Source organism: Mauremys reevesii, linkage group 4 (genome assembly GCF_016161935.1).
Source record: "Mauremys reevesii isolate NIE-2019 linkage group 4, ASM1616193v1, whole genome shotgun sequence".
NCBI classification, from domain to species: Eukaryota; Metazoa; Chordata; order Testudines; family Geoemydidae; genus Mauremys; species Mauremys reevesii.
Genome location: NC_052626.1, coordinates 127,547,086 through 127,569,111, shown reverse-complemented (window position 1 = coordinate 127,569,111; position 22,026 = coordinate 127,547,086). Strand labels below are relative to the sequence as shown.

The 22,026-nt window shown below is 42.1% G+C and overlaps 1 protein-coding gene across 5 annotated transcripts in view; it reads right to left on the bottom strand.

Annotated features, from left to right (window-relative positions):
- Window positions 1-1,026: 1,026 nt before the first annotated feature.
- Window positions 1,027-22,026, bottom strand: part of SRPK1 (SRSF protein kinase 1) — a 46,715-nt gene continuing 25,715 nt past the window's right edge. Inside the window, exons 4-18 of one of the 5 annotated variants that reach the window (XM_039536579.1) lie at window positions 21,572-21,680; window positions 21,027-21,114; window positions 20,328-20,415; window positions 18,570-18,676; window positions 17,632-17,797; window positions 16,345-16,370; window positions 15,266-15,479; window positions 13,929-14,366; window positions 11,860-11,960; window positions 10,577-10,684; window positions 8,111-8,180; window positions 5,150-5,242; window positions 4,891-5,070; window positions 4,685-4,777; window positions 1,027-3,616 (exon numbers count right to left, since the gene is read on the bottom strand). In XM_039536579.1, coding sequence (XP_039392513.1) covers window positions 3,432-3,616; window positions 4,685-4,777; window positions 4,891-5,070; window positions 5,150-5,242; window positions 8,111-8,180; window positions 10,577-10,684; window positions 11,860-11,960; window positions 13,929-14,366; window positions 15,266-15,479; window positions 16,345-16,370; window positions 17,632-17,797; window positions 18,570-18,676; window positions 20,328-20,415; window positions 21,027-21,114; window positions 21,572-21,680 — 2,066 coding nt within the window. In that variant the 3' untranslated portion in view covers window positions 1,027-3,431. Of the gene's footprint in view, window positions 3,617-4,684; window positions 4,778-4,890; window positions 5,115-5,149; window positions 5,243-8,110; window positions 8,181-10,576; window positions 10,685-11,859; window positions 11,961-13,928; window positions 14,367-15,265; window positions 15,480-16,344; window positions 16,371-17,631; window positions 17,798-18,569; window positions 18,677-20,327; window positions 20,416-21,026; window positions 21,115-21,571; window positions 21,681-22,026 lie in introns of those variants that run through there. The other 4 variants (XM_039536580.1, XM_039536581.1, XM_039536582.1 and 1 more) reach the window with 4 other exon arrangements.

Below are 22,026 nucleotides of genomic sequence, written 5' to 3'. Positions count from 1 at the left end.
TTCTGATATGTAAAAGCAGCAAAGAGTCCTCTGGCACCTTATAGACTAACAGACATTTTGGAGCATGAGCTTTCGTGGGTGAATACCCACTTCGTCGGATGCATGTAGTGGATGTACTCACCCACGAAAGCTCATGCTCCAAAACGTCTGTTAGTCTATACGATGCCACAGGCTTCTTTGCTGCTTTTACAGATCCAGACTAACACAGCTACCCCTCTGATACTCTTCTGATATGGGGATCTTAAAGACAGCACTACCTGCTCTAAATCCAAAATTTACATAGCTAAGTAGAACTTAAGGTTTGTTTCCTTATGGCTGCTAGAAATCAGGTCAGTTCCAGCAAGGCTGCACCCTGATCTTCCAATTTCATGCTCCTTTTACTGCAGGGGTTCTCAAACAGTGGGTCACAACCCCATTTTAGACATGCTGGGGCACAGGACCAAGCCTGAGCCCCAGTACCCAGGGCCAAAGCCCAACAGCTTCAGCTGTGGCAGGACTCAGGTTACAGGCCCCCTTCCTAGGGCTGAAGCCCTTGGGCTTTAGGATACACCCACCCCTGGCAACAGGGCTCAGATTTTGGCCTCCTTGGCCCAGGGTGGTGGGGCTCAGGCTTTGGTCCCCACTCCTGAGGTCATGTAGTAATTTTTATTGTCAAAAGGGGGTCAGGGTGAAATGAAATTTGAGAACCTGTATAACAGTAAGGAAATCTCTATATGCCTCAGTGAAGGCTCCCTATTAGGGACTGATAACAGGACTATTAAATGGAAAACTGTGGCAAAGTTGGGCACACGGCTATTTAAAGGAGACAACTATTATAGCTACATCTTCATGTTTTCTATTTCAGAAGCTAGCAAAATAAAGATTTTATCTGCCTAGATCACACAACACTACATGTGAATGGGGGGTCTCAAGACTAAATGCGTTAACCCTGGGCTCCCTACTCTAGCAGAATACAAAAATTAATGGACAGACAATGGCTCTGAAGGAACAAGTTACCAAGGGAACATATCAGGAATAGAATAGATGTGGGTTATTAAATAATCTGTTTTATTGTACGGCATTTACAAAGAAAAGACAATGCACTCAAGTAGAAAGAATAAAAATGTATTTTCCTTCAGGTTTTAGACGAACACAGCGAGTACAAATCCTTTAGTGAGCACTTTATGGCAATTTGGAAGTTTAGTGAACCCCAAGTGAGCGAGCACAAGGGACAAGACTGAATCTTGACAGCTGCCTCTATGTGTCTTCAACCCACAAGCTGGCTCTTTTACTGAGATAGAGGAAAAAGTCCTCTTCTGGCGGTGATGGGGGAACAGATACCTAATGTGCAGACCCCTCTATGAGTATCTCATTCCTTTAGGTCAGCCAGGTTGCAGAAGTGCACGAGCAGAGTGAGCTCTAGTGGTGGCACCAGAAGTTCCATTCACCCTGCCAAAAAGTCTTCACAGTATTAAAACAGAAGGTAAGTAATACACAGTCCAGTCCTGTCTGTAATCCCTTTGCAACAGAAAAAGAAGCGACTCTTGGAGCTGAGGGAAGGAATTCCAGATTGCAGGAAAATCATTCAGCAGTTTTAAACTGTTTTGGTATATTTATTTCCTTTAATCTTAGATTATGCATAGAGAACCTGACTTAAGAACCCCTAAATGGACATGCAGCATGGATTTCATCAATGGCCCAGTCGGTGGTAGACTGGACAAGCAAGAAAATATAGGGCAAGATGGTTATACCTTTAAAGTGGATTAAATAAGGACACCAGCTTTTGTGGATGGAAGGTTGTTATAAACTGAGATCTCAAACATACACACACATTCACGAGTGACATGTAACAGCCTCACTGGCAGCTTTGGTGTTACTGTCTCAAATAGTGCCTTCTTGGCCTTCTGGGAGTTCCAGAGTCCTGAGGCAGCTTCTGTCCTCTGAGAATTTCTTGATCCCAAAGGTCTGTTTGGTCCATGGTGAGGAAGGGCTGTTCAAGTCCCTACCCTGCCAAAACCTTGCTTTAGAGTAGGACGCAATGAATCTGTAATCACTTAGGAAAGCCTAGGAGAGACGCATCGTAAAACTAGCAAACACTACAATGCTTTAACTTTGAATTAAAATAACTGCCCCCACAAACCTCCTTTACACCCAGCCCTCTCTGAGAAGTTTAAAAACCTTATATAATATTCTCCTGGGACACCCATTTTTGGGGTGATTCTAGGAAACAGAAGCTGACTATGTCTACAGGAAAAAGCCAAACCATGTAGTTCACTTGTCCTTGTGTTAATCCCCAAGTACTCAGTCGTCTCAGAAAATAACAGGCAATCCCATCTGGGGAAGTTGCTTCTAAAGGCCAGCACCTAAGGCAAGCTAACAGTAGAAATCTTTACATTAAGCTTTGGAAATGTGGTGTTTCGAAGTCAGGGAACACAGTGTGGCTGTGACACACAGATACCACCAGCCCCTCTTCGCAACTGAATGGTCAAAATAAAAAAGTACATCCCATCTTCCAGACTGAATACCAACTGCTCACTGATGCAATGACAACTTCAGGCAAGGCAAAGGAAGTGCCAGTATGGGGGTGGGGGGGGGAGAAATACAGCTCACTCAAATGTCTAGGAAGAGTTGCCTGCAGCCCAACTACCACTCTGCCAGCAAAGCAAGCACACATCTATTCTGAAGATTGTGCATTTAACCAGTTCCAGCTTTTGCTTTTTTATTTTCCATGTGACATTTTAGTCCAAGGGTTCAGGCATTTGAGGGAGCGTAGCAGGTTTCACTGAATTCAGAAACTAATCTGAACACTGGGGAAAAATAATGGTATTAAAAATAGTTTTTAGATACAGCTTTTCATTGGATTCAGTGGCTAAAACTAAAGAAATTATTTGACTGGAAAGAAGTCACCCAAGAAACACAGACACCTAGGGATGGGTGGAGGATTTCAAGTTAGCTGTTCCACATGGAGTTATCACCCAGGTACCAATCTGCCATTTCTCATCCTCCTGCTAGCTACTCGACCTGCAGTGGAAAATTGACTCCCAGAGTCAGTGAGCTAAGGATGGAGTCACAGATCTTCATATCCCCTTCATGGGTGTAATTTAGTTAAGGGAGCATACACTAATGCAGATCAGCTCACGCCTACACTAACAGGTAAGAGACTCAGGGGCAACTTTGTATTCCAGTCAGTCAATTAATCTTTGGCAAAGCCCAATCAAGGCAAAGCTCACAGGATGCCCACTGGCTGAGAAGAGTCTCCGCTTAATCAAATAAGCAAACTCAACTGAACAGGTTAAATTTATCTAAAATCTCGGAAGCCTTGGAGGAATAGCTTCACACTGAAAAGGAACAAGAGGAAAAAAATGGATCTGGGGAGGGGCAGCTGGAACAGCTGGGTGTACGTATGCTATACTGTAAACCAGAGTGTAGGGCTGTGGTGTTGCGTTGAAGCCCTAGGAGTTAAGCCAGGGGTGCCTGAGACACTCAGCTGCTGTAGCTCGTTTCTCTGGAATCAGCTCCAGCATAGGTAATAAGAAGTCTGTGAATGCAGCTGCCTCATCTTGGGACCACTCATATTTCTCCACCAGAACTTCAAAAAGGCCCCAGGGCTTCAGTTTGGTGATGTGTTTCAGATCCCCTGAAGAAGAAGAAAAAAAAAGACATCAGCAGTAAGTCACCAATGGTACCAGAGTGGCTTACCAAGTTACTCCAAGTAGGTATCACGACTCCAGTATTTCTTTGGTAAATGCTGTCTACGGGCGTAAAGGGTTGAATTTTAACCACCCAAGTTTCCCTCTTTATAAAGCTGCCCTTTTAGCCAGTTTTAGAAGAGGTACTTGCAAGAAGGTCCCATCTCTCTCCTCCTACTTCTGCCCCATGGTTTCCATACAACATGATTAGTCACTATAACTGAAAAAAAACAAAAACAAAAAACACACTAACACAAGGCCACTCACTACTTGTACTGACTTGCAGACACTCAGAACCAGTCTGAGGGGAGAGGTTCTGCATGTAGCAGACAGGTGCTTCCCGTTCAGACTGCTAAATGTGAAGGCTGCCTGACAGCACAGAGAACAAAACACTTCAGTCCTCATGCTCTGCCCAAAGGAGAGAAGACTGATGCATTTTAACCAGTACATAGTTTTAAAAAGCCCTCATCATGCCAGAAAAGTATTACCCTTGTTAAGAGAGTCTCGGCCTGGCTAATACAATTCTGCCAGTTTCCTATTGCTCAGCAGAGTATTGCTTCCTCAAATAGTGTTGTATCATTTCAGAAATCCATGGAAGAACAATCTTTGGGGTTTGAAACAGCATCTCTCAATATTCATGACCACAGGGTACTGCTGCTCTGGTAGAATTAGATTACTAGGCCAGGAGCTGAGCAAAGCTGTCTAGACAAAGGAACTCAAAAGCATGTTAAAGCCATTACTTGATAAAAACGGACTGACTGATGCCAAATCAGCCCACAAAGCTGACCACAGCAGTGCTCTCCAACCTGCTTATGGCTGAGATGAGGAGCATCGGTATGCACTCAGTAGCCAGATAAGAACACACATACAGAGCTGCACTTTGGTCCTGTGGGAATCTTTGGTGCAGCAGCCAGAAGATTTAAGATTATGGCTTTGCTGTGGTCTATATAGTTACCTGGTAGTTCCAGCAACAGGCATTAGGGCACTCCTAGAAAAAACTTGCTGTTTCCTTTTACCTTTTTTGGTGAAAAACTCCTTGGAATATTTTCCTGCCACAATGAGCTTGCGAGGTATTTTCCCCAGAAGTTCTATGATCAATGCAATGTGATCTGTGTGTTCCAAAACATTTCAGAAAGAAGAGAGACATACATAACAGATCAATACAAGGCACTCCATACAGAGCAACAGCTCTGGATACCGACAGAGAGAGCAGCATGCACACCTCCATTTGGAAAACTTGTCATTCTTGTTTTCTTCACTAACTGGGAGGGAACGGATGAAGTCCAGAGTTCGATTCCTCCACTAGGAGAATCCTTGGCTTGTAGTTCCCAACACTCTAGGAACTCAGGGACCTGGGGAACCCTAGTCTCCATTGATAGGTGGGCTGGTGTGGAACAAAAAACTGGTGTGGATGCTCCGTCTCCTGATTGTCTGCATCCCTGGTGCCTGGAGGAGGAAAGGGTGGGGGGGGAAAATACTACCTCTGTGATCGAAGAGCTCCTGTGAATATTTCCCACATAGGGCAAAGTGCCGTGGAATTCTGCCTAGCAGCTCTACAATATGCGCAATGTGGTCTAAAACAGAAGGGGAAGAAGAGTAAAATAAAAGGGACAGAAAGATGGGAGAAAGGACAAGTGGCTGTAAAAGGCTTATTTCGACAACAACCTTGTGGGACAGAGGAGTTGTTTAGAGGTGATCTGCTGAAGGGGAAGGAATTTTAACTTTATGATGTATAAAGGGCAAGTGTTTTACACTTAGAAATATCAGGAATATCTAGTTTGGTGTCTCAGTTATGCTGGAGGATTCCTCAGAATCCAAAGAATTACACTGGAGGCACTCACCCCTCAACTGAAGAGACATGGGTGCCTGAAGGTTGAGAGCTTTTCCTCAAAGTGTTTGAAATTTGAGTTGAAACCAATTTGAAACAGAAACTAAAACATTTTCAGTTCACACTGCTCTGATTTCAGTCCTGTGACGGACAGCAGCGTGGGCTAGGATAAGGCACTAGGCTGAGACTGAGAATTAGGTTTGCTCTCAGTTCTGTCACTGAACTGCTTTGCCAGTGTCAGCGTTTAAGCCAGAAGAGATCTAGTCTGGCCTCCTGTAGATCACAGGCTACCTACACTCACGCACTAAACCCAACAATGTAATTTAGACCAAAGTATTACAGCCCACAGGAGACAAGACAATCATGTGCCACAGGCAAGTCACTACATCTCTGCTTCCTCTTCCATCCTTGACTATTCAAGTTGTAAGTGCTTCAGGAACTCTCACCATGCATGCTACGTATATTACGTGGTAGCACAAAGAGGCCGGACCTTTTTTGGAGCCTCTACACTCTACTGTTAATACAACTAATGTAATCTCACTAGCTTTCTATCTGCCTGAAAAGTCCTGCAGCAAACGAAAAACCCTAATCAACCCTAACCAGAGTAGACAAGATCTGATATTTATAATGTACAACAAGCAGAACATTTCTAAACACCTCTGAGGCCTTTATACACTATAAAGAATAAAAAAGCAACATGTTTCCCTCTGCCGGTGACTTTTAAACAAGACTATATTCAGGGTGAAAAAAGAGAAAAAGTAAGGAGCAGATATAAATTGACCACTTTATAAACTGCAGTTATGAGATAACCAAAAAACCCGCAGTCCAGATAAAAAGCTTGTGATCTTTGGAGTGCTTATCAGAACCCCTGACTACTGAACTGGGCTCAAAATTTCATGAGAAGAGGCTAGCATGAAATTTCTCAACTTGATCCAAGCAAACTTTCCCCCCTGGAAAACTGTGCTCTTGAATGTTTGGAAGAGGGTCTGTCACTGAAGCAGATTTGGCATTTTTCCAATGCCTACTAAGACTACTCGGAGACTCCTAGATCAGGGGGATTTATATATATTACACACACCAGCTGTGTGATGTGATGGTGCTTTTCCACATACAGACTGCACCCATTAGAGGTGTCAAGGGAATTTACTGGTGTAACTAGATGCCTCAACCAATTCAGAGACATTCGGACCAACCCAAGAAATGCAGAAAAACAAATCCAACTTGCTACAAGAATGTGAAATGACGTTTACTTGTTAAACTAAACATGGATTTTAAGAAATTACTACTCCTAAGGAGTTTTACTGATAGGTACTAAAGTGACAAAAATAGCAGCTGCACCATGAATTCTTTACAAGTCCATTGAGAGAAAGTGACCAAGTTACACAATAACGTGAGTTATTTCTTCAGTGTATGCAGTACAGAGCAAATGGCTACAGAGAGCCGGAACCAAGTGGCAGAGGCACAAGAAATGTTCTTTATGTCTAAGCTACTGGGAAATGGAATGAAATATTAGCTAATTCCACTGCTCATGTAAGGTCTGTCTAAAGTGTGAAACAAAGCCAATAGCTGTCAATGAAACTATCCATGATTAATGGTACAGGTGTGGTGCTGAGCATCTTACTAGACAAAGCTTCGTTTTTTAATAAATTGTACTTCTGAACAAAGCCTTATACTGTCTCCTCAAAATTCAGAGCTCTAAAATGGACACAGGCCAGATATAGCTCAGCAGCACATTCATTACCTGTATATTCTAAAATGGGCAAGAGAAAGTTAAGGTAACACTAGGAAAGGCTACACTCTGATTAGCTATTAGCCAAAGTTCCCATTACACTGCTTATTTATATGTAAAATTTTCCACTTGTTACTATAGCATGTTTCTAACATTTAGAGATGGTCACTTCATTTACCTTTCTTTGAGACAACTTGGTCTAGAGGCAAGTGTACTCAGACAACTTGTATTCTATTCCCTGCTCTACCCCTGGCCTGCTGTGTGCTATTGGGAAAGTCACTTTCCCTCTCTGTCTCAGTTTCCCTATCAGTGAGGATAAAGGGATTTACACATGGAGATCCACAGACGAAAAGCACTAATCAAGAGGTATTTATATTATAAATAGTGTCATTTGTGTTTGTGGAGGTACTACTAGGTCTTTAATCCATGTCTAATGCTGACTCAGAGGGTCAATAGCTTAAATTAAGCACATTTGGAATAGAGAATCTTAAATCAGAGATTATGTATATATTCTACAACAGGCAAGGGGCAGATCAGGAGCAGAGGAAAATGATTAAAGCTGTTTAGATCATATTAATTCTGAGCAGGAAGGTACCCATCTTAAAACAGATGTGAAAGAGGCAGAAGTAAAGACAAGGGAGTGTTTGTTAGGTATCAAGTAACAGAAACTGAACCGTTACTCTTTAGTGCCTGAAATTAAAGCCTCAAGTTTCCCTTCAGTACAATTAAGATGGGGCTTCTTTACTCAAACAAGCAGACTTGTATCCAAGCTAGGAGCCTCTGCTTCAGTGACTCATAACAGAAAGCTCTCTCCATCCAAGGAACACCCAACAACCCCTTCGCTGGTATTCCGTTTTAAAAGGGTAGACGCCTAGAGAGGCTCACCTTCATCCCGGGAATAGTCTTCTCCAGAGTGGGGCTCAAACAGGTAGTCTCCTGTGGCTAGTTCAAAGGCCTAAACAAGAAAAATTAATGTATTGAATCGTTTTCAAGGTGTCACTGTTAGACGTACATATGAGTACTGCAGAGTAGATGTGGCATTTTGGATGCGAGAGGGAAATAATTACTTGTAAAACCTAGAAAGACATTAGGATCTATTCTGAACTTTTGTGATGAAGGCACTGCCCACTGCCATACATTACGACAGATCCATTAGTGTATCTCATAAGATCATCTCACTAAGCAAATCTGGATCATGGCAAAATGAAGTGTCAATAAGATGAAGTTCAACTATTAAAAATACTGTACATAACCAAGAATTCACCAGCTTGACTCCCAGATTGGACTTTGCTTTGGTAGCTAGCTATCAAAAGCTCATAGGATACTTGAGCTCAAAAGCGCTTCCTCCAAAAAGGCCATTTTTCCCAAGTGCAAGGATCTTTTCAACCACCTTCCAAGCACATTTTCTCCAATTCTCTACTTCTAGATTTGAAGACCCAGAATTATGCAGCACTGTATAACTTTTAAATCTTCCCGATGCAGCCCACAACCTGAGCCAGTGCAAGACTGTTTCCTGGCTGTCCTGATCACAAATTATATTTGTTTCACACTGCCTCCAAACTTTAGATTTTTGATGTGCTGCAGATTTTTACTGATTAAGAATGAAGCTGCATTTTCTACAGTGTTCATATCTTAAGAACTTGTTTAGTGTCTTTAGACAATTGTACTAAGGGCCCTCTATACTTCGATTATGGAACATGCTGCAGAATCCTCTTGCCACAGACTGTTCTCCCAGCTTAGCTTTTATTTATAAATAAAATAAGTTTGTGGTTCTGATGGCTGTAAAAATGCCCAAAAGCGAACAAAGTGTAAACTGACCATTTTCTTCCTGAGTCAGCAGAAAGCCTGGAACAATAGGCTTATTGAACTAAAATTGGGTGTTAAATCTGGAATATAATTTAACAATCACCAACAACTGCTTTAAAAGGGGCATTCACATATAGTGAGCTCATCCCACAACCTCAAACTGCTTCAGATGTTCTCTCAATTGCAAAGACCCTGAAGTCCCCTTAGTGAACTGTCTCAGTCTCCAGCTTCTCTTCAACTGTGTTTGTATATCATGTATTATGCCTCAGTACAAGAATTTACAATACACTGAGTCTGAAATCTGAAGGCAGTGTGAAATAGAAATCAAAACAAACGAGTCACTATACTGAACTGGCTCAGGTTGTGGGCTGTATAAGGAAAATTTAGAAGGGTACTTCTGCAAATTGTGAGGTTGCTGCCACATTTAGGTCTAATGTGCTACACAGAACATGGGGACTTCGCTATAAACCTTTAGTTTTAAATAGCATGTTGAAAATACAACTGGGGAGTTCTCTCTAGAGATATCACATCAGTGTCCCCATGAGGAATGAAATCAGATACCAACCAAAATCATATGGTGCCTGGTCAATGTAAGATAAGCAAAGAAAAAAGTAGATACCGACAAAGAAGAGAAGAAAAAAAAATTCTTTAAAATGCCATTATAGCTAGAGACTATCACGTTAGGAACTCCGAGTCACATCAGTGTTGTTTCATTGACCACAAGTACCGTACAGGGAACAAACACATTGCATTCTGTTCTGCCTCATTCATCAGAAGCACAGCTTGCTTTCCAGAAGGCAGGGATGAGCTCATGAAATCGTATTTGCTAAGCTTCCCAATCAAAAACAAGCTCTGAATAAAAATAAAATACTGAAGGGAGCAAAAAATCAAGGAGACATTTGTAGTCAGTAGCTAGACCTCACCAAAAGTGTGTTGTTTTTTTTTTTAATTAAAGATAAGTGCTATATCCAACATTCGCCAGTCATCATAAGAACAGCCTTTTTGTCACCTCAACCTTACTCACAGAATGTGAGACAATTCATAACAAGACTTAGGATGTATGACAGTGTCTCAAATATATAAAATATTGACTTAAAGCCAGATGCATTAGAGAAACTTGGAGGCTGAGAAAGGCAGCTGTAAAGCCAGTGTGGGGAGAGAAGCAGCTAGGTTGTCTTCCAGAATTATGCATATATGTTTGTATGTCATGCAGCATGATCACAAATTACAGGCAGTATATGCAACACATCCTTTGCTACAGGATGCTGGCTTCCAAAGGGCAACAACTATGCTGTGCACAACATAAACAGAAGCAGAGTCGCATAAGCTGCACCACTCTGAGGTGGTTTAAGGTTTGCCTGAGGTATGGGCACATGGGATTTACCAACCCTAGAAACTGGCTGGATGCTTTGCTTTAACTGGCTATTTTTGCTGGAGCCAGCAAAAATGATTCTGTTGTCCACAAATTACACAGCATGCTGGAATTTCCCAGAATTCTCCGCAGCCACTGAAAGTTGAGGGTCCACCCTGCATGACCAAACTCACCATACAGGCTGTGCTCCAAATATCAGCAGGGGTGTTATACCCAGATCCTATCAGCACCTCCAGGGACCGGTACTGCCTTGTCTGAATGTCCTCAGTGAAGTGCTTGTGCTAAATAAAAATAAATAAATAAAAGGGTGCTTTATTAACTGGTTGAAATCTCTAAAGGAAGAGAATCCTTCAGCTAAGACCAAAGAGGTGCTATTTACAGAGATATCTCGTAGATGAAACATGACAGACTGGTTTTTACATCTCAATTAAACAGTTTCTTAAATTTCAACAAATGATTAAAATGCCCTAGCCAGAGGCATTTTTCCTTAGACAAAATAGCCTGACAATTCAGATGACGGCAAACAGTAGCAGCAACGGGGGAGAACACCAGTTTTAAAGTTGAACTACAACAGTGTGATGAATGTTACCAAGTGACTTGTGACAGGTAACCTATTTTACGTCTCAGACACTGACAGCTTCTGTCAGACAAGACTATGTGTAGCCTAAACATTAGGAACCGTGTTTAAAAATGGGATGTATTTCACAGTTATTAGTTTGTGTGCTAATGCTAGAGGATCGAGGATTCAAGTTGACACTAAATCATGATAATGCGAAGTTCAGGTGAATGACATTTTGTAAACAAAGTTAATAACCTATATTAATATACCCAGACAGATACATTTCTATTTTAAATCACTACTGAGAAGCAGTTGTTAGTTACTTCAGAAGTCCAACCTTCCCCCTTACTAGAGGGTGTGTGGCAGCAGCTACCTAAAGCAGAGCAGCAAAGCTCTTCTAGGGTATTGTATTGCCTTATCAGCAGTTGCAATTCAAAACAGAGGATCCTGAACTTAGGACTTTTCAAGGAAGTAAAGACAATTCCAAACTGTTTTGCTATTAAAAATAATTTAAATAGACGTTCTTTCCTGCTTGAGTTTTCAAACAGATTTAGCAGCACTACAGTACAGCCTTTAAAGGCCAAAACATTCTGTGACTAGCTATACAGTCTATCTTACATGCTCAGGAATCACAAATGAAATGATTCACTCAGAGCATATGATTTGACAGGCTGCAAAACTAGCTGCAACAAAGCACAGTAGAGGAACATCAGAAGGACTGTCTAAAACTTAATACAAGGATTAAGTTATCCCTCATGACATTGCAGGTGAGCTGTAGACGTTTTTCACCTTTTATTTTTAAGTAAATAGAGATTGACTTCTTCAGCCTCCCCCCCCAAGTCAACTGGAAACAGATTAGTAGCTTTGGTCACTCAACACTGAAAGGTTTACACTTACCACCCAGCAGGCATTTCCTAGGTCAGCTATCTTCACTTTGAGCTTATCTGCATTCCTGGGCTCAAGGGGATTAAGGAGAAAATTCCCAGCAGTGGATTTTCCTAAATGCAATATGCACAACAGCTGATTAAATCCACATGGACAGGGCCACCATCTGCCACCCAAACCCCACAGGCATCATTCTACGCAGGAAGGATAAGCGTCAATGATCAGAACTATCCCCCAGTTTAGCTACTAGACATCAACTCTAGTCAATCTGTTAACACCACAGGCACCCCCAGAAGGGCATTAAGATAGTCAATTGATCTAATTAGTATATTCTGCCCAGTATACACATGTGCAAAAGCTCCTCCCCCTGTATTGCACAATAAAGACACTGAAATGCTAGCATAACAGAGCATGTGCAAGTGCAGGAAGATGGCTGTTTCTCTGAGCTCTGCTAGCTTGGCTTTAACAGTTTTTCATTAAGACTGGCTCTTTGACAGTGCTGACACCAGCAGAATTTAGAAGGCTTCCTGCAGCACTGATAGGTTGAGGGTCTTTTAGACACTATCAGAGCCTAAGGAAGCCTTCCTTAAAGTTACAAGGGTTACATTCCACGGATGGAAGCACCGCTTCCCATAGCAGCACTGCCAACGGCTGCAAAGTTTAAAGTGTACGGTTAGAACAAGCCAAGATGGATATACTGGAGAAATAAAATGAGGAAAAAAGTCATTAAACTACATCTAGTAAGGATTCCTAAATGCACTGGGAAAGGCAGTTCTGAGAAATGATGTGTCTAGTAATCCAGAGAGGCATCAATAGACTCAGTACAGGCTGCGTTTTGACACTTTTATGAATGAGTTTTGATACTTTGTTACATTTCTTTTTTAGCTCTTACATTCACCTACATTTCCCTAGTAGTATTTTAATGGGGTAATGCTACAAGATAATTTAGCAGAGAAGTACAGGGATTGTTCTGTTTCCTATTTTGGGCTGAGATTTTTGACTTGACCCTGACTCAAAGGAGAAATGGTTTAACTGAGGGACCTATGTGATTTAAATTATACCAAGTCACACCTTTGTGTACAGGTTTCAGAGTGGTAACCGTGTTAGTCTGTATCAGTAAAAAGAACGAGGAGTACTTGTGGCACCTTAGAGACTAATACATTTATTTGGGCATAAGATTTTGTGGGCTAAAACCCACTTCATCAGATGAAGTGGGGTTTAGCCCACAAAACCTTTGGGTATGTCTCTAAAGAATGTTTCTCCATTATATAGAATCTGCCAACAAACTAGTTCTATAGTATGTTATCTCTGTTATAACCCTGTAACAGACCAAGACTTTCCTCCTTACAAGTTTAGCAAATCTATCCCTCCCCACTTGCACTTTTGTTGAAATGCATGCATCTTTCTGGAAGGGAATATTACTTAGGGAACTTATGCTAGAAAAATAACACCAAGCAATTCCTTGCAAGGAAAGTTAATTTTGGGCCCTGTCACGGCAAAAACTGAGATGTCAATACAAGCTTTTCTACATACCCTATATTCTGTCAGCCCTCTTCTCTCACTCCAGTTCAGGTATCTGATGCAACTTTGGGTTGAGCAGGCATGGATTCCAGAGGTGTGTAAGCTGTAACCTAGAACGCTTACTCAATTCTATATTTACAATATGGTTCTTTATGTACAGATATTTAAAAACAAGAAACATATCTGAACGAGAGTGAGGGAGCAGAGGGAATGTTCCCATTTAAGGCATGACTATGATAATAAACAAACATACTTGTTAAAGAAAGTAACTGGGTGCTTTTTAAAGCAGGGAAGGGCAGAATGAATCTGATGAGAATGCAAGGTAGCAGTTTACACACTCTGGAATCCATCATATCAAAAGGCATAACTGTCTGTCAACCCAAGGTTGCAACAGTGGAATCCCCAGAGTGGAGAGTGCTGTTAGGACAGGGCTCAAAGATGTCCTCAGGCAGAGTCAGGTCAGCCAATATAAAGCCCCCTATTAATGTCACATTAGAGACGCCGAAGGACAGCTCTCCTAAAAGGGAGGGTTTCTCTCTTGCACAAGGGTCCTCTGGTACCTTTGTTCTCAGATGGCCCATTATTCTCATTCTCATCCTCTGAGGGTATCTCTGCACGTATACTCTCTTGCAACTGGCTGATCTCCTGTTCACTGAACGATTGCTCTTCACTTGAAGTTGGCTGATATACCATGGAATCTAGCACCTCAGAAATTAAGGGCACGCATGAGTCCGACATTACTTCTCGCGACCTGTTCTCTGAGTCTCCGTTACGCTGGCTGTAATTACAGCTATGGAAGCCGTCCTCTTCCTGTGCCAGAGGGTGCTCATCACAGTCATTGGCATTATGAAGGTCCTCCTCAAGCCTCCCAGACCCTTGGTTGCTGGAGTCTGAGAAGGCAGTCATCTGTACCACGCCGTTGCAGTTGATTTCAGGTATGCATTTTCCCATGCTGCCTTCCATTAGGATAGTTTGCTCTTGTACATGGGCAACTTCATCTAAGGAAAGGGAAAAGAAAAAGAATCAGAAGACTCTTAAGGGACAGGGAAACATAACACATGGACCGAGTAACAGCTATTGCAAGACCTTAAGTAAGCCCAAAAATCTAGCACATTCACACAGAACAGCTGAATGCAATGCTTCTTTAATCCACTTTTACCAGCACTAGACTTCCTGGTCCCTGCTCAGACTCAGGCTTGGTCTACACTTAAGTTAAGTGAACATAGCCATGTCAGTCAGTGGTGTGGGAAAAAAGAGCCAAACTCCTGACTGACGTCACTACATGAACAGAAGTGTTCTTTGGCTGACATAGCTACAATATGGGTCAGGTCGGCATAGCGAATGTTGTTTGGGGAGGTGGTGTTTGTACACTGATGGAAAAACCCCTTCTGTCAGCGTAGACTGCATCTACATTATACTGGCATAGCTATGGTGGAATTGCCTCCGCCTGGTCTGCACCTAAAAATGTAGGTAAACCTAACTACATTGCTCAGGGCTGTGCAAAATGTCATGCGCCATGTGGCATAGTTAGGTTGACCTAACCCCATTGTTGACAAAGCTAGGTAAATGGAAGAATTCTTATACCGATCTCGTTACAGTCTTGGGGTGGGGTGGGGGGTGGATTTACTATGAGACAGAAAAATGCCTTCCGTCATTGTAAGTGTCTACGCTACAGCACTTGCAATGTAGACTACGATCCATAGCATGGATACAGTGTTAGTGGAATGCGGTGGCAATTCAACTGCAAATCAGTGGCCAGCATTCGAGGCCTGATCACCACATGCTGCAGAGATGTACACTGCTATTTTAACAGTGGGCTGAAGGAACGTTACTGTGCTTCAGTTTAAAGAAACACACATACACCCCCCACCGCCCATGTGATATTCCGGATCCATACCCAGCTTTCCTTGTACCCCTTCATCAGGTGGGCTCTCTTTTAAGAGCATCTCAAGAGAGTTCCGAGCTTCTTCCTGCTCTTCAGGCTGTGTTTGTACAGGGCTTGCCTCCTTCTCCATCTCCTCTATCTCCTGCATTCGCTTCTCCAGTAGTTCGGCCTGCCGTTTCTGCTTTTTCTTCAATTTTTTTTTCTTATTCTTTGACATTTTGTCAGCCTGCAGGGAAATGGCAGACAACTCTCACACATCTGGCTTGGTATTTATTCCAATAAAACCCCATGCTACAGTCAGGTTTTAGTTTTTAGCGAATTCTTTCAGAGCTTGTGTGAAGTTTTCACCTGACAACCCTGGAGACTGAAAAGTCCTGTCTACCCACAGAACAGATCTCACAGCTGGGAAGGCCTTCACCTACTGCCAAGCCAACGGGCTTCAGCCCTGATCTGAGAAATCCATCCTCATAGGAAGGAAAGGAGGTCAGTCTCCATAACCCATGCAATCCTGGGACCATCCACTGGGAATGCCATGACAGGTGTCAATCCTGGTGGCGTTTTTGATGTGTACTGTGATGATGCAACCTCTCTCTCACAGGCCAAATGCCCATTACATAGCAACAGCTTTGTCACAGTACATGGAACAGATTCAAATCTGCAAAATAGCTGACATTACTGAAGATCACTTTGATTTTTAAAAGCGCCACCCCACTTGGGCCACTTTAACTATGTTTAATGAGGCGGTGTGCTATTAATGATTGATGATGCTCTAAGAACACTGAACTCTGGAAAATGCTAGTGATCTTGAGAAGCTGGTACTGCACAACTACTGTTACTGGACATCATTCTGTGACTAGCTATACCTGTAACATAGGAATTTAAACGTTCAGTGTGTTGAGTAAACAGTCATACATTGAACTTGTTCACACTTCAAGTTCTTCTATTTGGGTCTCAAAATGGGATTCCCTACCACTTAGTGTATTATAGAACAAAAGCATAGAACAATTTTAAACAAGCTGTACACCTGAATGTATGTAGACAGCACACATTTACACTTGCTTATAAAGGAAGAAAAAGGTTACCATACTTACTGGTTTGGGCTGGGGTGCAGTACTCACTGGAAGAGAAAGAGAAATAAGTTAGCATGTTTGTATTATAGATTGCAATCACACTGCAGTAAAAATATCACATGAGCAAAAATAAAAAGGAATGATTGGAAGCCAGGAACGTCTTCCATAGAGCCCACTGTTTCCCTGTGGATACTAGGTACTGTTGAAATGTAAAGCTGTACTGAAAAGAATAAATGGTGATTCTCTCCCTATGTATATAGGGAATACATCAGTGTCTTATTTCTATATGGACTAGTAACAAAACTCAAGTGCATCCTCCAATTCTGAAAGCCTCAATTCTCAACAGAGGGATAGCAGCAACCTGCCAGAAAGAATATACTGCAGAACATTTCTGTTAGACAAGTCAAGCTTCAATTAACCAGACTGGACAGCAGACTCACTTAATTGGTGACAGAAAAAGGGGACGTAAAGTGTGTAACAGCATGATAGGATATTTGCTTCATGCCTTGTGCACCTTGCTTAAGCCAAGATGTCAACTGGGACCTTGGCAGTCAGAATACCAAAACCGTGAGGGAGCCTATTAGCCTAGCCAGCCCAAGCTGTACTGTGTTGGCCTCAGTCAGAGGCTGCACTTTGCATATCGTAGAGACTGCCAGCGACCAACAGCTCCTGGGGACTGTGCACTAGCACATATGAAGATGCTAAAGAGGATCGTCGAGAACATATGTGGAGACTTCAAACAAGAATGAAGCCTGGCCTCTGCCATAAACTAGATATTGCATTCACACAACAGGGAAACCACTTCTAGCGGTTTAATCTCCTTTCAGGCCTGCCCTGCAAGATGGTAAATGGGTAGTGCTCGTGTCATTTCATCAAGACAGTTTGCCAAAATACATCCACAGAATTGTATAAGGAAAGGAATCTTCCACTTTCTAGAGCACTCAAGGAGGTAAGCATTTATAGAACATATCCGAGTGCTGACCCACCACGTGCACTCAAAACAGCGCTTAAGAAAATAACACTTATTTATACAGTAGACGGAGAATGCTTTACAAATGACTATTTTACCACCTAATCTATGTCAGACCAACATTAAAAGCAGATGTTAATGATCATGTACACTGTTTTTACACTGGTAAGCTTCTTGTGGGAACAAGACTAGTACTGCAGTTTACGACTGGCTTTATAGAAATGATTTGCAATACTGTTCCTTTGCTTCATAATGCTGAGACAAGAACTAGAGAATTTTCCCTTGTCAGATCAGTTACAATCTCTTTGGACTCCACAAGTTTTCCACAGAAAAGGCACCTGCAGAGCCAGAAGGAGGGGGCGCCCCAGATCTCTGCCATTCTGTTGCTTCTGCAGCCAGCCTGCGGATGTACTGTTCATTTACACACAGCAGAATGTTCTCAGGTTTAATATCTGTATGGATGATCCGACACTTTGTGTGCAAGTAATCCAGACCCTGCAGAACCTGCACATAGGAGAGAAGAAAACAGATATTCAAGAGATGCACACAATGAGCAAACCAGATGTGAAAGGGTGAGAAAATAATCAAAGTTCTATAGTTATCTAGGTAACAAACAAAGTTCTTTTAAGTTAAACCTCAGGGCTATTATCCTGGAGTATGGTTACTACTGAGTTAAAAGGAAGTTTGCATACAACTTTAACTAGGCAATTATAAAATGCTACCTTTGCCTCTATTCCTCAACCTACAGGTACTTAAGGATTAATTCCCTTGAATTTTAATACTCAAAGCCTTCTCCCTCCCCATCTGATTCCCCAGAAACATTTCCCCCTTAGTTATTTACAATGGTCCTCCTCCTCCTCCTCCATAAACAAGTGCTGCAGTCAGTGAAGAGTGAGCTTATAAAACTATAAAGGGAACTACTCATTGTGGGGAAAGGGGAGGGGAGTTACCTTCCCCCCAGGGGCAACAAGATTTGGAGGGGAAGAGGGGGTGAAAAGCCAAGCCAGCCAGTTTTGTGCTGTTAAATGTAAATGGTTATAGCTAGCATACAGGAATTTATGTTACGCCCACTCACTGTTCAAAGTAGACCTCCTCAGCTAAACAGAATGCAGGTACTGACCACTGAAACCACTTATTTTAGTTATTTTATGAGAACATGTACCACTATGAATTTGTCTTCAAGTCTCATTCCCTGCATTTGATGGGAAAGCAATTATAGTCACAAAACAGTTCTCACTGGGGTCAGGGTATTATTTCAGTGAGAGCTGGAACGTGCCTGTTGGATGATTCTTTTGACACAGGGGAGTGGAAGGCCCTGGTAATTTGACTTGATGATCCACTTCAGGAGATGATGCCCTAGAACTTCAAACACCATACAGATATCTGCAGTAGGGTCAAGGAGAAAGGGGGACATCCTGACCCAAGTAGCCCCTAGGATTCTTAGACAGTGCTGAAAATAAATCTAACCCCAAGAAACCACCTGATGTTGCAGCTCCTACCAACTCCCTTTCCTTCTCAGCACAGGTAGCTGTCTAGGTATTTGGAGCAGCAAATGTGACAGAAAACGATGACCGGCACTGTTAGCGGCAACATAAAACTTAAAATAACTAAGAACGCAGCTCGTTTGGAGCAATGGTGTTATCATAGCAGTAATACCAAATTCTGGGAAGAGGCCATATGTACAATGGGCTATGTCTGAACTGCTGCTAGCATTTAAACACACTGCCTAGCTGAGCAGACAAATTCACAAATGATCTTGGCTCTCACCCCAGATCTCTATGAACTCTGACCAAAGAACTGAATTCTCAATCCATACATCAAGCAACGTTATTTCTCTCCCAGCTTTTTTCCCTAAAGCTACTTTCACTTTTCACGGGCCCGATCTTCAACACTGTGTTTCACAGGTAAAAATGGTGTAAACTTATGAGGCCACTTCTTAGACAAGTTCAATATTAAAAATTTGCTGTTCAAAAGCCTAGCTCTTAAAGTTCATGATATTTTTCTTCATCTCATAGGTAGTGTGTATATGCATTCTTCTTGACTGAATTTAAAGCAACACTGAAGGAGCTGCATCAAGCCAAAATTAGACTCTAAGACTTCTTTTTACACAAGAAAAGATTAACAGGAATGTTTCCATCACTTTCTCTGCAGCAATGGACTGAGCTGCTCTGATTTTGTGCTCTCTAGAGAATATCCTTTCCCACTGCAGCTAAGCAGCAGAGCTGGACTTCATTCATAGCCCAGTCCTGCATTTTCCTTTAGGTATAAACATTAGAAAGCATACCATCTAGGGTCGGATTCTCCCTCTGCAATATACTACTGACTCCCAGTGAGGTAAATGAAAGTCACTCATTCTGCAAAGGAGGGATGTAGGGTACAAAGGAAAGTTCTGGGGCCAGAATTCTAGTAACACACTTTATGGAGAACCCCAGTAAAGTGTTTCATGTTACAAAGAACACTTGAGAGTCTACCTTTACAAACATACAGAGGATCTTTGACAATCCAATATTAAGAGTTCCCAAGCAGGTCATAAGGTTGACCTCTAGAAACTATATTAGGCCTGTAAGGCTGCCAAAGCAGACCCTCTTAGTTAGTAGCTGACCTATGCTGCTAAATTATAAGCCTACAGTTTGCACTCAGCACCAGCAGATAAATCTGATATTGTGCAATGCTTTATTTTTTAGTCAGGGATTTTAATAAAAGGCTGCATGTGGCCTGGTCAAGGATGAAAGAGGAAAACCCCAAGAGGCTGTGCCATTCAGCTCTAATCAAGCGCAGTCATGCTGTCTTGCATATTAAATCATGACTCCGCAACATTGTCCTTCACACCCTATGTGGTGATGGATTATTCTAGGCCTGTGATCTGCAGGGAGCTATAAGGCCCACTGGGAGAGGACTGTTTTATTGGAGACTTGCTTTGGACAGTAAAACGGCTGCATGGACATTGTTCACCTCCCACTGGCAAGAGAACTGCACAGGAAACTCCCACACTAATTCAATTCTGTGCTCTGTCATTTGTTCTATAAAAGGATACGGGAGCCATTCACTCCTGAGATCTTGAAGTCATCTAATAACTGAACCACCATCTCTCTATTTGGATCGTTGGGGTCAGTGTTGCGGACCTGCGTGGAGGAAGATAAGGAACACGAGATTAAATCATTTCATAAAATTCCTGGGCTAGACATCACTGGGTGTGTAACATATTTCCCCCTCTCCTCAGGGGAAAAGTAGGAGCTGGGCTAAGCAGTACTGGTGGATCCCAGAATGGTCTCTAACCTTCCCTACAATCCATTAAACAGCACATAACATGAATATTTTATCATCTGACCAATAAAACTTAAATGGAAAGCAAAGCCACCAGCTCCAGGAGGTGCAAAGTGAAGATTAGGAGGCACAGAGTTTCAATTATTGTATGACCATCAGGGACTACCATGAATACTGGTGATGACCAGGTCCCATGGAGGAGATAAAATAGTACCATGTAAAAGAGGTTAAAACCTGGACAGTGTTCCTTAAATAAATCTGTCAGCTTTGCTTACTTTTACCCCTTTATGGATCAAACAAAAATAGGACCCACCAGAGACTACACTAGTCAGTTAGTAACACAACCCTCTCATGTACTGTGGAACCAACAGATGATCCCTAAGTACAGGATCCATTTTCCAAACTGAGTGGGGTATTAACTCTGAAAATGGACAAAGCTGAGCAGAGCTTTCTGCCTTCAGGCACTCACCGATTTCAGCAGTTTGATTTCATCCAGTGCTGTTTCTGTGTAATGCTCAGCACTCTTCACTACTTTCATCGCCACAAACCTTTTCCCCCTTAAACACAGACATAGCAAGTTAGTGGTAAGTGGTCTCCTATTCAAAAAAGCCATCTCCAGAATTCTCTTAATTCACTGGCATGCAATACCCGGTTATTAAGGATTGTTTCCTTAGTAACACAGGAAGATAAGCTCCAATTCACTCATGTGAAAACTATCTGTAGGGCTCTTACAAAACCCAGTTAGTTTTCCTTGCCTTATACATTTAAGGCAAACTATACCTTGACTGGCCTGAAGTGCTGGAATAGAAACAGCTGAACACACAAAGTATTCTTTCTACATACATGCATGCAATATAAAATGTTAATACCTGTGCACATGCTAATGCAATCATCTTTTCTGACATTGTATGCACAGCACATGTAAGATAAGAGAAATCTGGTAGTCTTATCTGTGCAAAGATTATCTACTCTGGATTCTTGGCAGAAATGCCAGCAAAAGAACAAAAACCTTACTGAATGTCCCAAGATAGCCACACCGTGGAAAAGTGCCCCCATCCTAGTTTCCGGATCACATGGTATCGCCCATTGAATAGATCTCCTATTTTCACAAGATGATAGCCACCTGGAAGAAATAAACGGGAAGTTATCAGTTCAAACCATCATATGGATATCTAAGAACAGACAGGTGGAGCACGAACCAAGGCTTAGGAAAAATTCACTCAACACATTTTGATAGGCTAGTTAAACGTAATGGACACATGCATGTTTTCTCCATGTGAATGCTGCTAGAGTAGCCTCACTGTTTCCTCCTTGGCATTTTGTAAAAAACCCACTAAGTTTATATGAAAATAAATATGCTCTAATTAAAGTTGACCTAGAATGATTTACTATGAAAGTGCTTTTATAGGCAAAGAAGGCATTCATGCTGGTGTCAGGGATGAATCTTTTCCTACCCCATTGAGGTGTGT